We start from the raw sequence: 16,675 nt of genomic DNA, 5'->3' as shown, positions 1-16,675 counted from the left end.
AACTGCAGAGCTTCATCTGTACCAGGTCAGATCCTGATCCATCATGTCATGGAAGTACATGTCCAGGGCTAAGGATGCAAATAGCTGCATGGATTTCTGAGACTCTTCAGATGCTTAAAGCTGGTCATGAACATGAATATTTCTCTGAATTAGAATTGACTGACAGAACACATTTGGTTGTGTTTTAAGACTTTCTAAATATGAAATAATTGTGACACCTTGTCTTATAAACTTAGGCAAGTCTTCCCCAGTCACTTGCCATTTTATATAGCATATTTTATAAAAAACCTCCAGCTGTTATTTTGGGCTTGCAAACAGGAATATTTCAAATATAAGAGCAAAGATACTTTATTTGTCAAGGACTCAATTTTCAATCTTGAAATATACTGCCAGTTGAACTGAAGTATTTGTATTTCTTGATATGGCTGGAGTTACTGAGAGGTACCTTGTAGGCCCTGTGGGGGAATGTAAATCCTTCATGGCGAAAAACACATCAATCACGAATATTCAAGTTAAAGTAGAAATTGGGATTGATTAAAAATCACACCTTTGAATGAAAAATCAGCTTCTGCTGTAGTAGCAGAGAGAATTATTTGTCTTAGTCAATTCAACTGGTAGTTAGCAAGATCCTTCAGAGTGACATTACACTGTAGTGCAATGGTTTTGCTCTCTTTAGTCACATGCAATTAATTTTTCCTTTTTAATTATTCCAAATAGCAGCAATCTTGACCAAGGGCCTGATCCAGACTGTTCAAACCAGTGTCCAGTTCTCACACATCCCACAGGCAGGTGGCCACTAAAAAAGGACTGAAAATCCCTGAGCTGACCAGGCTGGCACCAGCCACAAAGTTGATTAATTAGAGAAAAAAATTACTTATCACATGTCCTGTCCAGGCTACAGGCAGTGAGTTACTTCAGATCAGCAATTCATGGTAACTCTGCATATAATATATCTAAACTCTGGCAAATCTGAGTTGGTTTAGTCCTCAGTGACAGCCTGACACTCGTTTTTGCCTAAAATAATTTCTGATAAATTAGCTTATTTCATAATATTAATGACACAACTATTTCTGGTAGAAGGATGTTAATGACTATTCCAGGGAGTTTGACCTTTCAGATATATTTAATTGTATGTTCTCGTGCCTCTGACAGAAATCCTTCAAGAGTGATGACCCTGACTCGGGGTTGTGTTACAGTGGAGGAGGAGCCCAATAAAAATATTTCCACTGTAGAAAAATTAGTGCAGCCTTTGACAATCTGTTCTCCAGCTTAATTTCTCCTTTGTAACAGCAAAGTGGCCTCTTGTGCAATTTGTTCAAGGGGAAACAGTGGACATGAAGGATTGTTTTGCATGAACTGTATGAGGATCATTGCATTTCAAAAGCCATGCCCTAGAGAACTTATAAATATGTTATAGAACGCTGAAAAATTCAACAAGTCTCTTTTTTTTGCCCCCTTCTGAAGAACAGAGATTTTTCTTTTCAATTTCTTCCAGTCATTAGAAGCATAATAAAGGTTCTTTGCAGAAATTACACATCTTTCTTGGGTTCCACTGGCATAGCTGAGTTTTACTCGTCCTGCTGGAGCCACGGAGGGAGGAAGCTCCGAGCTTGATTTAATTGTGCTTAGAACCAACCCCTGCCCTGGACTGCACAAAAATTCAAGCCACTGACTCATACTGTGTGATTCCCAGTAATGCCACTGTTTTTCCTGCACACCATTAAGTCTCTCCCCACTTTGAATTCCAGATACTCACGTGGCTTTTTAGTGGTGGCATTCACGGTGGCACTGAAGGGCCCAGCCCCAGCACTGTTGTAGGCACGGACAGCTGTGTAATAAGCCAAGTTGCTCCTCAAACCTGTGATTCTTATTGATGTTTCATTCCCTGCAGCTTTTACTCTGTTTGAAGATTCTTCTTTCTGACCATTATTCCAGTACCTAACCTAGGAGATATAAAAGCAAAACCATTTAAATCTTGCATGGAATGGACTGTTCACCCACAGCAATGCACTTGACTCTTTTAAGTGCAGGGGTTTTTTTTTTTTCCCCCTCAGCTGAAAAAGGTAGAAATACATTAAAGTTTCAGAAATGTGTTTACTGTGCAAAAATAAAATATTCTTATCCATCTGCTTCTCACGCCTGCTGCTCTTTTTAGTGTGACTGTAGGAAAAAGAAAATTGAAATATTAGATCTCGCTTGAATTAAAGAATGACAAGAGGAAAACCATTACTTCATTAAAGAGAAAACAAGTTAAACTCAGGAAAATGTACCCTATGAAAAAGTTTCTCTGAAAGTAAATGTAATTCTGAAAAAATATGTCAGTTTGAAGATATGTTAGACACATGACTATTTATCAGCACAGGAAGAAAAACACAATTTCAGTCTGTGATCTTTTTTGCAATAATAGAAGAAATTATCCTTCCTCTGGGTGTGGGTGGGGCAGGAAGACTAAGATTTGGGGCAATCTTTTGTAAATCTGTGTGGCTGTCCCGCAGCCTGCACGACCCTTCTGGCCCATGGCCATTTGCAAAGGGGAGTGTATTTTATTTAAATCAAATGGGGGGGTGTTATTTGAATATTTTTAGTTAAATAAACTCACCTCATAGCCCAGTAACCTCCCATTGCTTATCTTCCAGGGAATGGGTGCCCAGGAGACCTCGATGGCCGAGGAGGACAGGCTGGTGGCAGACACTCCAGAGGGGGCTGTGCTGGGCTCTGCATTGGGAAACCAAGGAAGGAGAGGTGACAAACAGAACTGGGGACTGTGCAAATAAACATATGAACAGAAGATCTCATTTCTATGAACTGTTGCTGTTCTCTGATGGAACAGCTCACAGTAAATATTTGGAAGCAACTCAATCCTGTACCTTCTTCAGCTGAATAAACCGTGGTGACTGAACTGAAGGGCCCTTCTCCTTTATTGTTATAGACACCAACTTTGACTTCATAGGGTGAAAAGGGCAAGATGCTTTCATTCCTGAACACGTATTTTGGGGTGTCAGGGGAGGTGACCACAGTCTGTATCCACGTTGTGGTGCCAGAGGGGCGGAAAGCAACGACGTAGCCAAAGCCTTCTCCGTTCTGTAATTCCTCAGGGACAGGCTGTGAGAAAAGCAACAGACAGAAATCTGTGAAGCCACACACTGCACTGGGTATGTTTTGCAGGAATAAAGTGCCAACAGACTTATGTACATGACTGCAACCAGGTTCTGGCACTGCCTTTGGCATCGTTCCATCAGCCAATTAACTCTGGTACAGCAGAGCAAAATGTGTTCCCTGAACCTATTTTAAGGTTTGCACTTCAAGAAGAGAACAATTTTCAGGTATAATCTTTGTCTTCCACTAAGTATTCTGCTTTAAGACACTCTCCAGTAAATAAATTTTTTTTCATCAATCCACAGTTCATAAAAAATGAATAATTGCTCAGTCAGCTATTGCACAATCCAATACTACCTGAGTACAGTAGCTTAAAGCTTCCTCTCATGTATGATTAGATAACCACACAGAGTAAGCACTGTTAGTAACAGAATATTAACATTTTTTTAAATCTTTAAGAAGGGGATATATGATATAAACCGGTAGGTGAGTGTGTTGGTTAGCACATGCATCCAGAGTTAATGGCAGGAAAGCAAGAACTGCAAATTCGCACTGTAAAGCCTAATTCTTTGGCTTAACCTTCCCCCCCCTCCTCTTGCCCTGTCCTCCTGGCCATTTTTAGCATTAACATTTGTTTGAGAACAGAAGCAACCCCAGCCAAACTAACTAAATTTCCCAGGCACTGCCACCCAGCACAGCGACACGTGGCAGCGAGGGAGGGGAGGCAAACGTGCAGAGCTCACATCACACACGGCACCAAGCACAGACACATCCCAGAGGAGAAGCTGCTGCAGCCAGGGAAATTCAGCTCTGAAGAGTTTGAATGGGAACAATCACTCTCTGAAGAAAACTGCTTGCCAGCAAACTTACATCCCACGTTATGACCAGCTCAGACCTGCTGCCTCCTCCCCCACTGACCTCAGAGGGGGGAATTTCGGGAACTGTGGAAAGGAAACATAGAGCTGTCTGCACGGTGTAGAGACAAGAGACCACGTCACATTAACCTCATGCAATTTAACCCAGTTGTATTCATATTCCTCGTGCAATCAGGGTAAATGCTTTTGGGACAGGATGGGCAGTCCTGGAAAGCCCCAGCCCTGTCCCACATTCACCCTCCTGCTTCCCATTCCTGGGCCAGCCTGAGGTTTCTCTGAGCACCTAAAGAGCTCACAGACTACAGCATGTCTGCTGTGTTCATGAATTCTAAAAACTGCAGACATGCTTCATTTCTTTAATAGAGTTAACTTACAGAATCACAGAATGGCCTGAGTTGGAAGGGACCTTAAAGATCATCTTGTTCCAACCACACTTCTGTGGACAGGGACACCTTCCACTAGACCAGGTTGCACAGAGCTCCATCCAGCCAGGCCTTGAATACTTTCAGCGATGTTATCCAGATAAACTGGGCAATGGCCTTATTCCAAGTTAACTGGGGTTTTAATTGATGGGTTCTTCTGAGCCTTGTGCTTGTTACATGGAAAGTGTACACTGATCAAACACCATGAATGAAAAATCCCTGTCAAAATTAAACTCTTTCCATCCATTAATACCTTCAGACTCTGCAACACTGCCTGAACTGGCAGCTTTTGGCATACTAAATACAGTTTAAATGGATTTAAATGTTAGGCTTCTGTGATGTTCAGTAATGCAACACAAATTGTCCCACAGCTAAATGAAAAAAATATGGACAAACTAGTTATAGGCTTTTATATCCAATGGCAATTCCAAGCTTGTTTGCAAAGAGCCAAAGATATGAACATGCCCTTTTTTTGCTAACATTCAAGATTCTTGAATTAAAAACAAAGAGAAGAACCCACTAACCTGCCTCTTCAGTTCTTACTTTTTCTGAGGGCAAACTAGGTTCTCCACCTCCTATTTTGTTAGTGGCAACTACACGGAATTCATATTCAACCCAAGGATTTAAATCCACTACTGTGGTTGTGAACGTTTTCCCGTCGATCACATCTGGAACTATTAAACAGAAAGAAAAAAAAAAAAGGAAACTAAGGACATGGTGTCCCTGGTCAAAAACATTCCAGCAGAACCGTCACAAGAACTGTGTTTACCTGTTGTGGCTCTCTGCCATCCCACTGAGAAGGGTGTCCTGGCCTGGATGGTGTAGGTGGTCACTGGGCTGTGATTATCTGTCCCTTCCTGCCAGGAGATCTGAGCTGTGGTATCAGTTATTTCATCCACTCTCACGTGTTCAGGGGGCCCAGGTGAGCCTACAATCAGAATGAAAAAAACAGGCAGTGTTTTGTGAAGCCAGAGCCCTGGAAGTCACTACCAGCAGTATGGATTCCCACTCTGTCAGCGCCGTGGGAGGAAGGAAACAATTGAGCTTGGAATAGGAACACTTGTAATTATTGTTTTACATTCACTAAACTTAACTCTGATCGTTTCAACCTGAAATACTCTCAATTGTAGAACAGATGACTGGGGTTTGGTTTTTTACCAAGAACCTTTGTTCAGCACCATCCCTCTGTCTTTCCCTTTAGTCCTAAATGTCCTCCTTTAATCTACTAATACATCTCTGTAGTCTGCCAATTTTTTACCTACAGCTGTTTTACTGTACAGCACACTGGAGCAATTTTTCAGCCCAACATCTGACCAGCAATTCAAGCAGCAATTCAGTCAGACAAGCTTTCTGCTGCCTTCTGGAAAATCCTCATTCTGGGCATCCTGGCAAAAATGCTGGGGTTTGTCTCATCTGCACCAGCAAAGGGGGTTGAAATGACTAACAGTACACTGACAAGGGGAAAATATCTGACATATTTTAAAAATATATTAAGTGCTGATCACATAATGTGCTTTTCTAGATCAAAGCTTTTTCCCTGTAATAAATGTAGCTGTAACAGCAGCAAAGAAAGCTACAGTTCTGGCTCAACTGTGAACATTCCAGCTCTGAATGAAAAGGAATAAGCCTCCATTATATGCTTTAGACTCCAGCATGTCCCTAGGACAAAGCCTCTCCTGGGCTCTGCCAGCAGTTGCCCATTTCACAGGAAGGATTCTGGAGTCCCCAACGCTTCAGTTTGCAGAGGCAGCAACTCACAACTGGCTCACAGCTGCCAGTGAGTTCCCTCTTGTCAGAGGCTTGAAGGACTGTCAGTGAGAGAAGATGTGAAGTCAATATTATAACCTCCAGCTCTTAATTTCTCTGGGAAAAAATTAGGCTCCATCCCAAAATTGAGCTGTAATTCTCCCTAACTGCAAGGCAGAATGACATAATTCAAGCCACGGTCATTCATCACCTAATTCAAGTCATGGATTGGGTTTGTAATCTACAACACCAGTTGTTTCTGTAATCTGCAATATAAAAAAAAAGGAAGAAAATATGATTAATAGGAGCTGAAGCTGGAAGGTACCTCGGACGATCAGGTCGGCTGCGGATGCCACACTGTCCACCTCTGTCTTCACCATACAGACATACTTCCCACTGTGTTTCAGCTGGATGTTTCTAATCATTAAATCCCCTGATGCACTCTGTGGAAACACAAAGCTCTTGTTAATGTAAATATACTACCTTTGCAGCTTAATATTAAGATTGTATTTGTAAAGGGAAATCAACGAAAAATGTCAAATTGCTCAAGAAGTGCATAGAAGACACTGTCCAGGACAGCAAGTTACTGCTCCATGCTCGTTGTCTGTGAGCATTTTCCTACCAAACATAGGATGATGTCCCTCTTTTTGGGATAATTAAGCTACACCATGGTGAGCTCGGACTGGGAACATACCTCCTGCTCTCAGGAAGCATCAATAACATCAGTGGCCTGTGACAGACCAACCATTTGTCTCAAAGTCCCAAGAAAGGGAAAAACAAACTTTCTATGGCCATGAACCAATCTGACTTCTATACAGGCTTTATGGAATTTATAGCTAGAATTTATAAGCCAAGTTATGACAGATTTTTAAGGAACGTGTAAATGACAAAGCTGAATTTGGGCCATTCTGCAGGTTACTGTGAGCACACTTTCATTTAAAGCTTGGGCTAAATTTCCCATTTTGCAAGCCTAAGGGTCTGTCTATTCTTTGTTCTTCACTGAATATTTAATGTTTAGGTTTTTCTCCTCTATTGTTCTCTCTCTTATCATAGCATGTGGTTGATATCCTGAGTCACAGGAAACACACACAGAACTTGAGTAGTAACTGTAACTTCAAATCATCTCAGGGCTCCTTGTAAAATATTTGTTTTCTACATCACTGGGCAGAGAACTTGATACTAAACCACTGGCAGTGTCCCTTAAAAAAAAATCTCCTCTTCATGTCAGCTGAATTACTGCTTTAACCTCATTCACAAGGTATTTTCCATGTGAAAAACCTCTTAGACAGATTTGGATTTCTGAAAGCTTTACATTTAAATTTTCTGGAGAAAATTTGTTTGAGGACAGAGCCCTACTTTGTGTGTATCTGCAGCTACTCTGGCCACACGACTGATTCCTGGGCACACAGCACTTTGGGAGAAAGGGAAAGACATGATTTTTAGGTTTATTTTAATCTTAGGAAAAAAAAAAATAACCTTTCCAAATGTTTGGTTATTTTTCTTTGTTTCAGCATTACAATGTCTCAATTCTTTATTCAACAGAAGCTGAAACCAATTGCCTGATTCTCTTCCATGTGTGTGCCTGGTCTTCTGTGAAAGCACAGATGGAAGTTGTTTGCAGGACAATTCAGTGCTGATTGCTTACAATAAATTAAAAGTTGGGTTAAAAGCAATCTAAAATCCATCTACTTGATTGGAAGTGGATATTCAGGGAATGCCCAACATCAGCAATGAATACAAGCAAATCACGTTCTGCACAAACTTATCTTAGCAAACTCAGTTTAAGGCATCTCCACAAATGGGGCTGCCAAATAGAATAGTTTTGCTTGACATGAAAGGCACCAAAATATTAATGCTGCATTTAAAATATTTGTGGATATTTTGGGGAAGAATCTCAAGGTACCAGGGGGAACATAGAAATTTGCAGCAGGAAAAAGCTCCCCCCATTTCCATCGGGGTATCTGCATTCCTCCCTGCTCAGATTAAACCTTTGTCAGTGGGGACAAGCCCAGGTCATCTTCCTTTCCCCCTAATACATGGAATATTAGAAATAAGGAGTATTCCATGCAGGAGGAACAACTTCTGGAATTGCTTTTGCTTCTCTCAGCTGCAGAACAGCCCCAGCCATTGCTGAGTGACACCCAGTTTAGAGGCAAGTCTGCTCAAAATCTGGGCATCTGCTTGGTCTGTCATGCTCTCTGTATAAATCACCTAACAAAAAAAACCCCAAAACCAGCAGTCAGCCAGCCTTGCATCCCATAGTTTTCTAACCATCTGGAAGACCAGGTGGTGATCCCGTAATGTCCCACTAACTACAATGCTGGAGACCTCAGGCAGGTGTGACAGGGACCTCCCAGACATCATTACACAGAAATCTATCTATTAAAAAATTATTTTCCAAACAAGAAAGCTGAAGTTATTTTTTGCAATGATATTTTCATTTAGCAAATACACACTGCAACTATTGGAAGGCTCAGACATATTTAGGCTTATTTATTTACCACGACCTGCATGTAACTCCAGATGAAATTATTCCACTGACCTTAATGTGATACAAAGCCCATAAAATATTCCTGTGGATCTCCTGGATATCTATGAAGTCTTCTACTGAAGAGCTTAAATCCCTCTTTACACAAACACAAACTTTAAAAAACCCCACTCTAAATGTCTCTATTCCATAAAAAACACTATGCCCTTTACGACAAATTTTCAAGTATAATGTTCTAGATTCAGAATTCTGAGTTAGGCAATACTCACCCTGGATTTTTCTTCAGCACTGACAGAGCATGTTTTGTGAAAAAAAAACACTATATTTTTTTAATGCTTTATTTCCTCAGAGACATTAAAGTAAGGCTTTGATTTGGAATTATGCCCGTGCAAGAGAAGGAACTTCCTATTTTTATACATTGAAAAAAAGACAATAACTAAGTCAGTCTACACCTGTAAGGCAAATGAAGAGAAGGTGTTCTCAGCTTACCCCTCCAACCTTCTCAAAGTGGGAAGCATCTCTCTTGAAGTCAGTGAGGGTTCCATTGAAGTACCAGGTGAAGGTGATGTCCAGGATGGGATCGTGCTGAACCTGGCACGGCAGCACCACGCTCTCCCCAACGGTGACATCCATGTTGGAAGGTGCCAAGGTGATCCTGGTTGGCTCTGTGGAGAGCAGGAATATTGGTTAGTGGATTCCTGTCCTGCTGAGCTTTGCTTGCTCCTGATATTGCACCCGGTGACTGACAGTGCAGCCGGGCTGGAAATGCCGCTGTGGGAGCGTTGTGTCCTCGCACACTGATGAGTGGGAGCTGCCTGACACTGGAAAGGTGAATTTTAACCTCCTGTGTGCAAACCAACACACTTCACAAAGCCAAACCACTGCAACCCACAGCCATTCGAGACGTGTGTGCCTCTCAGCTTTGTGTCTCTCAGCTTCGTGCCTCCAAAACACTCCTGTTTCGGAGCAAGAAGCAGCAGCAGCAGCCACGGGGAAGATGAAGAGGTGGGAGTAAAAAAGGAGCTAATAAAGTCCAGAAACCAGGGCAAATCCAGATGAGGAAGACTGCATTGGATATTTAGGTCCATACATCATATAAAATGTAAACAGTGCCATTAAGAATAGCTGCTTGCTATTCCAGACTCATATTATTGGAGAAAAATGTCAACTACTGTAAATACCGTAAAAATAATATTTAATTCTAAGAATTTTGTATATAATTCTATTACTTCTATATAAAGGGACATGAATCACTTAGAATTATCTGATATCCCAGTGCATTACATATCCTGTATATCTCTTAGGTCCAAACAGAATTATTTTGTTCAGTGAATTAACAGCTTCACATTTCCAGTCTGTGCTCCTGAGCTTGGAAAATTTTTCAGATATTCAAATCTTTGAAAAAGAATGTTATGAGAAAACACATTCTTCAGATAAACTTCACAAACCACTGGTTCTTTTAATACATTATCTCAGCCAGCAATGGATGACTTGGAGGAAGGGGCAAGACCCCTTTTAACAATTCTGTGTGCAATTTGCTTTTGACTTAATATTTTATTTGCTTGTGGAGTCCCTGAATGCTCCCCTGAAGCTGGAGTTTCTACCACATCTTTTTCCACAAGCAAACAGCACACAGACTTCCTTTGGGCTAAACAGATTTTCAACTGGAATATAAAATTACCTCAAACACTTTTTGATTAACATTTTTTTTCCATAACAGATTTAAAAAAGCCCAAGAACTTAAAAGCATAATTGCACTGTTTAGTATTTAGACAAGTGAGAGAAGGGAGGAAAGTGTTCAGAACTCCCTCACATCTGAGAATATCTTTGTGAAAGACAGAAAATCCCTCAGTCTCTTTCCTCTCAATAAAAGAGCTGTAATAAATATCCTTTTATCTTTACAGATTGTTAAATGTAAAACTTCTCATATTCTTTACATTCCACGACATTTAGTAATTTGTCAATAAGCAAACTCAGACTCCTGTCACAGAGTTTGCAATTCCAAGTCCATCCCTTCCCACAGACCCTCCATCCCAGTTCACCCACCAGTAACTATTAAGTTTGTTGAGCCACTGGCTGTTCCAAACTGGTTTGCTGCCAGGCACGTGTAGGTTCCAGCATCCACTTTGGTCACATTGGCTATTCTTAGTCCTCCATCCTTTAACAGCATGATTCTAAAGAATTATGAAGAGATTTTAAGATTTTAAAATACTCTACTGTTACCTCAGATATATTAAATTGCATCAGAAGAAAATGAACTCTATTCCAGCTGAAACCAGGGCAATTACCAACCTGGTGCTTGAAAACTTTATGACTATTCACTGACAATATACAACAAATTTGAACCCATCCATGTATTACTGGTTTTGGACATCAGCAAAAACAATGTTTTAGAGATGTATGTAGGGGGGATGTGTGTGTGTGTGTGTCTGTGAGAGAGACAGAAATCCCACATTAACTCCATCTTTTTCAGCTGCACCAATTGAAACTAGAATAACCTTCAACTGTTAAAGTTTTTTACCTCATGCAGTCTTGAACAGCAACTTTGAAATGATTGTCTCTCACTACCATAATGACACAACAGGATTTTTCAGAAGATTCCTTCGGGGAAAGACTTGCAGGAAAGGAAATTCCCTTCACCCCACACAACCTCCACCAGTGAGAGCCGTGCCCAATGGACAGACAAATGCAACAAGCAGAAAGGTGCTCAGAAAAGATGTGGACAAGAGAAGATCCACAGTAATACACAGACAGAAGGGCAGAGATTATTTCCTTGACAGCAGCACTGGAGGGGTGCACAGTTAAGGATGATTTGCCTCCCTCTTTGCCCATTTCTAGCCCTCCCATCTATCATATCCTCAGCTGCAGGGGCTTCTACCAAGTCTCCTGAGGACAACCTGAAGCAGTTGTACAACAAACTGCATATAAAATGTCCAGAATAATTAACAAAAGGTTCCTGATACACCCAAGTCAAGAGCTTCAGAGCTTCTCTCTCAGATCCCACCAACCCATTTCAGAGGCACCAGATGAACCTCAGTGAGACCCACTCTGTTGGCTCCCTAAGCACCTCACAGCAAGATGGTGTTTGCAAATGCCCCAAACACCCACATGGAGCTACAGAAAATCAACAGAACAGCAAACAACAACACTTCAACCTCTCACTGCAGCAGTTGGAGTCTTGCACAGTTTTCAGTGTAAGTATCAGCTGAGAAGGCAGCAAATGTCATGAAACTTAGCACAGAAGAGTTGTGAGGATTTTGCCTGCATGTGCTTCATTATTAACCTGCTTCTTCATTCAGTACAAAATTAATTAATTACACATGCTTGCTGCTCTTTTTATTTTTAACACACTTGAGGTAAAACAGTATCAATGGATCTCCATAATTTCTCCGAGCTGAGTTCAGTTCTCTCTGGTTAAAAACCTATTACAGAAAGATGGGGAATTCTGCTGTGTTAAGTGGAAACTGGAATCACTACTATTCCTCATGAAACTTGTCCTGAGCATGGGATAAGCCCTCTACAACTACCTCAAAGGGGGCTGTAGTGAAGTGAGTGTCAGCCTCTTCTCCAAGGTAACAAGTGGCAGGATGAGAGGAAACAGCTTCAAGTTGGGCCAGGGAAGGTTTAGATTGGATATTAGGGAAATTTTCTTCATGGAAAGGGTTGTGCCCACATGCCCTGGGCACAGGCAGCCCAGGGAAGTGGTGAAATCACCGTCCTTGGAAGTTTTAAACCATGGGGATGTGGCACTTGGGGACATGGCTGAGTGGTGAACAAGGTGGTGGTGGTGGTGGTTTGACAGTTGGACTTGATGATCTTAGAGGTCTTTTCCAGCTCCACAATCCTATGATTCTGTAAGCAGGATGCTCACTTGAGCAAACAGGTTCCTGGCTCTCCTGGCATTCACACCAACAGCTCAGTGGGAGCAATTCTCCCTGTGCAGCTCCACACGTGGGACAGTGGCTGAGGAAGGGTAATCCAAGCTGGAAACCACAGCTTTGGCTCCAGGCAAACCTGTCCAGGCTTTCAGCACTGAGGGCAGGCACAGCTAAGACACTCCTCGGATTTAATTATGCTGGCAAAATAAACGTTGGCCCCTAAAAGGTGTAGCTTCAGTGAGCTGCACCATCATTCATTATTTATAGTGATTTATAGTATAAATAATACACAGCTACAATGTTATTTTTAAAAAGAGCAATTCAGCTGAATCTGTATTTCAGAGAATAATTCAGTGGGTAAATAAGGGCAACAGAACACGACTGGAGTCTGATGGGTTCAGTGATCTTATCCTTCACCCTTATCTTGTCTGACCCCAAAACCACATTCCCAGTCCCAGATCACGGAGGTGTCACCCCACCAGGGCTCTGTGGTTACACTGCCCCTCTCCTTTAACAGCACGTTCACCTAATCCTCAAAGCCATGTGGAGACTGTATTTTAAACGTCTGAAAGCAGAAACCTGGATCCTTCCACAGCTGCACTGCTCTAACATAATTTCAGAAATCATAATATAGAAATAAGTGCAACTTTTAATTGTTTTTGTTTGTTTGTTTGTTTTGTTTGGTTTTTTTTGTTTGTTTGGTTTTTTTTGTTTTGTTTTGGTTTTTTTTCCTTAATTATTTCGAATTGCATTTTAGATTTCCTTAAAAAACGGAGCTGCAACACCCAGGGCTGCAGCTGAGATACTTCCTTTGGGCAAAGGTGGGACAATAATGAAATCAGCAGAAGCAAATGACAGGAGACAAGTCACGCTGTTAGAAGGACAGACAAAAGCATCTTACTGGGGTGAGAAATGGACTTATAAATAGATGGTTTAATCTTCTTCCCTCTGGAAGTAAAGAACTTTGAATCCTCCAGAGCATCCTGAGGTACCTCAGCCAGTGTGGTGGCATTTGGAGCACATTCCTAAGGAGGATGGGCTCCATCCACTGACCTCCCTGAGGCTTATTAACTTGTTTTGCAAAATTCCCAAGTCATATTTGGCTGCACTTTATGTTAGATGGAACATTTTAAATTAATTAAATTGGACCATATGGTTTATAGGTGTTTTAAATATGTTGAAGACATGAGTAATACATTTTATAGGTAATTAGAATGACATTAAAAAAAAAAAAGGTGTTAAAATATATCAATTATGGTTGCAAGCAAGCCAGTGAGTTGCATTTTCTAGCTAAGGCTTGTGTTGCTTCATCTACTTTGAAGCACTTCCCAGTAGAAAAAATACAACTAAATAAAACCCAAGTGTTGACAAAGTCTAAGATCAAACAAAGGAAAAAGCAGGATCAGGGAATAAACCTGAGAATGTCTATTGTTTAATTAAAACAAATCACTTTTAGAGTGCTCTGAGCTATTTGCAAGTCTAGCTTGCCTAAAATAATTAGGCAGTAGGCTTATTAAAACCCAGATATAATTAAGAATCAAGTTTTTTTCCCAGAGTTAAAAAAAAAAAAAGGCAAACAAAACACCAAAAAATCAATTTAAGAAAGATATGATAGTCAAAATAAAATTTTTAGCCGGTAATTTAGAAAAGAGAAACTTTTTACTTTTTCAATTACAAAACAGTAAGTGCAGTGTAGAGCCTCTGGAAACCCTAAATCCAAAACCAGCTCTACCCCCCATGCTGAAACATTAGACAAAACGAAGCTTTCAGTTTACTGAAAATTTTTAGATAATCACACACTAAAACAACTCTACAAGGGCTGGCCTGTGGCCAGGAAGAGACCTGGATCCCTGACACGAAACCAGAACACATCCTTTGGCATTCCCAGGATCTACAAGTGTTTTTCCAACATATTTTGCTCAAGGCCAGCAGTTTTCAAAGGGAATTCGATTTCTGCACCCTTTTGATGCCCTGGCAAATGGCACAAACCTTTACCCCTGCAGGACAGAGAGAAGGGGTGGAGTGAACACTTTGGCACATTCCACGTGCACAACAGGAGATGGATTCAGGACCTGTTTGGCCATCGGATCAAAGCATCACTGACAAAACCATCCCCTCTCGCTTGCTCTTGAGCAAAACTGTGGGAAATTGATCTTGGCAAAGGGTCTTTCTGTTTTCCAATAGTCAAAGGATGGCATAAAAACCCACCAACTAAACAAACCTGAACTCACACCCACCATCTGTGACCAAGGTCAACAGAATGGGGACAAGGATCAACCACTTCAGGACTTGGGGTTCCTGACCTGAGAGCCTCATGTTGGTAAAATGATTGCCACTGAAACTCGCTGTCATTAATGAAACTGTTAATGAATGCAAATTAGTTCATCTTCCCAAGACAATGCTTTATTACTAAAATAACAGACATAATCAAACTAAGGAATTGCTGCCTTTTTCATTTGTCAGATTATTCAGGAAAAAAGCCAACTATTTTAGATCCTCATTGATATGATAATAAACATGAACATACTCCTTTCCAGTTCATAACACTTCAGTACAAAAGAACAGTGGAAAAGTGGGTCAGAACTGTCTTTTTATATATCAATCAAATTCCAACTAAATTAAACCAGATTAATTAACAGGAGAGTCAGCAGAAAAAAATTTTATTTAAGTACCAGTAAGTAAATGCTTTACTTTCCACATCACAGCATTTCCAACTGCAACACAAAATGAAATAAAAATACTTTATTCAAAATTGTAGGGAAGATAAACCGAGTAACTGATACTTCTGAGAATCATGCAACTTTTTATCAGGAATTATTTCTCTCCTCCCTTAATTTGACATCCTTCTGCATGTTACCCTATGCTTTCACTTCTCTCTGCATTCCACTGCTCTTTACTGTTTAGCTCTCTTTATTCAAGATATTAAAAAAAAAAAAAAATGACATACTTTGCAAAATTAACAAGAAACAAGATTGCATTCTTCAACGCTGAGCGACTTCTCAGCCCAGAGCTCATGAATCCATTTTGAATTATATTTTCTTCCCTCCACAAGACATATCATATTCAGCTCATTTAATTAAAATTTACTGAGTCATTATCCAAATCTTTTACACACTGAAAACGCAGCACCATTTAAAAATAAATTAAGAATACGAGCAACAGTGCCATCAAAATGAAACTCTCTCAGGCTTTACTAAAGTAATGTGGTCAAAACCTCCAGCAAAACCTAAGTTCTCTGACGACAGAATACACTGAATTAATGGAGTATTTGTGTTTTGTTTTAATCATTTAAATAGGAGTTTTATTAAAACATATCAACTCTATCCCTGCTGCTGCATCGGTGAAAACATTTCACTGCCCCCATTCTCTGACAGCACTGAGTAACTTCACACACCACCAGCAAACTTACCAAAACCAACAGGACTATGGATTTAACTATTTGAGGGCAAATGAATTTGGGAAACAATACATGTACTTATCCACGTGGGATATAGTCCCAGAGCTGTGCCCTTGCAGGAGCTGACTTATGGAGATGAAATAACTTGAAATTCTTTGAAGTCTCCACTTGCTCTTCACAAGCAAATGGTAATAGTTGACATTATAGCTGACAACATTTGATAAGGGATGGGAGTCAGTCTCTGTCTCACAATTGATTTCTGGCTGTGTCTCCAAAGGAGAGCTCTGTGAGCTTGAACCCTTCTGTAGGGCTGAGCTCCAAATGCAATTAAGCTCCTTCTGCCCCTCCACCTCTCCCAGGGGTAGTGCCCGCTGGATCTCCACGACCAGCATTCCCCTTCTAGGAACTCATTCCTCCTGTTTTCTGTAAGTAAATAAAAAGAAACCCTCCCCAACAGACTTCTCCACTGGAAATGTAGTTAATGGCTGAAAAATGTACTGCTAATTGGAAACCCTTTCCTGAATTGCAGGAATTGTAGAACTGCAAGAAATCCATGAATTGCAATTATTCACAGCAGACAGCAATGAACTCCAGTGCTTTCTGCAAAGAATTCCACTTCTGCTTTTCTCTGAAGGCAAGCGGACTTCATTTAGATTAATTTAGGATTACTGGCTTGTTATTGTGCTTCCTCCGGAAGCCATTTACAGTATGTTGTCAAAAATACAGTGGGAGACACTCTGGGTCATATGTTGGAATTACCTGCACTTTTCAGA

The 16,675-nt window shown here is 40.7% G+C and overlaps 1 protein-coding gene and 1 long non-coding RNA gene across 4 annotated transcripts in view; one reads left to right on the top strand and one right to left on the bottom strand.

Annotated features, from left to right (window-relative positions):
* LOC113989396 overlaps positions 1 to 2,899 on the top strand; it is a 47,476-nt gene extending 44,577 nt beyond the window's left edge. For all 3 annotated transcript variants that reach the window (XR_005563380.1, XR_005563379.1, XR_005563378.1), the window contains one exon: positions 2,637 to 2,899. This is a non-coding gene — a long non-coding RNA (uncharacterized LOC113989396). The remainder of the gene's footprint in view (positions 1 to 2,636) is intronic.
* The window catches only part of CNTN3 (contactin 3), a 103,624-nt gene that overhangs the window by 5,216 nt on the left and 81,733 nt on the right, over positions 1 to 16,675 (bottom strand). The window contains exons 10-18 of the mRNA XM_027723895.2: positions 10,674 to 10,801; positions 9,117 to 9,292; positions 6,465 to 6,582; positions 5,163 to 5,321; positions 4,918 to 5,067; positions 3,967 to 4,037; positions 2,868 to 3,102; positions 2,600 to 2,715; positions 1,757 to 1,943 (exon numbers count right to left, since the gene is read on the bottom strand). Coding sequence (XP_027579696.1) covers positions 1,757 to 1,943; positions 2,600 to 2,715; positions 2,868 to 3,102; positions 3,967 to 4,037; positions 4,918 to 5,067; positions 5,163 to 5,321; positions 6,465 to 6,582; positions 9,117 to 9,292; positions 10,674 to 10,801 — 1,340 coding nt within the window. The remainder of the gene's footprint in view (positions 1 to 1,756; positions 1,944 to 2,599; positions 2,716 to 2,867; positions 3,103 to 3,966; positions 4,038 to 4,917; positions 5,068 to 5,162; positions 5,322 to 6,464; positions 6,583 to 9,116; positions 9,293 to 10,673; positions 10,802 to 16,675) is intronic.

This window comes from Pipra filicauda, unplaced genomic scaffold (genome assembly GCF_003945595.2).
Source record: "Pipra filicauda isolate LSUMZ 115617 unplaced genomic scaffold, ASM394559v2 scaffold204_size1372650_pilon, whole genome shotgun sequence".
NCBI lineage: Eukaryota > Metazoa > Chordata > Aves > Passeriformes > Pipridae > Pipra > Pipra filicauda.
The sequence above is the reverse complement of the archived record's forward strand: the minus strand, read 5'-3'. Positions and strand labels throughout refer to the sequence as shown.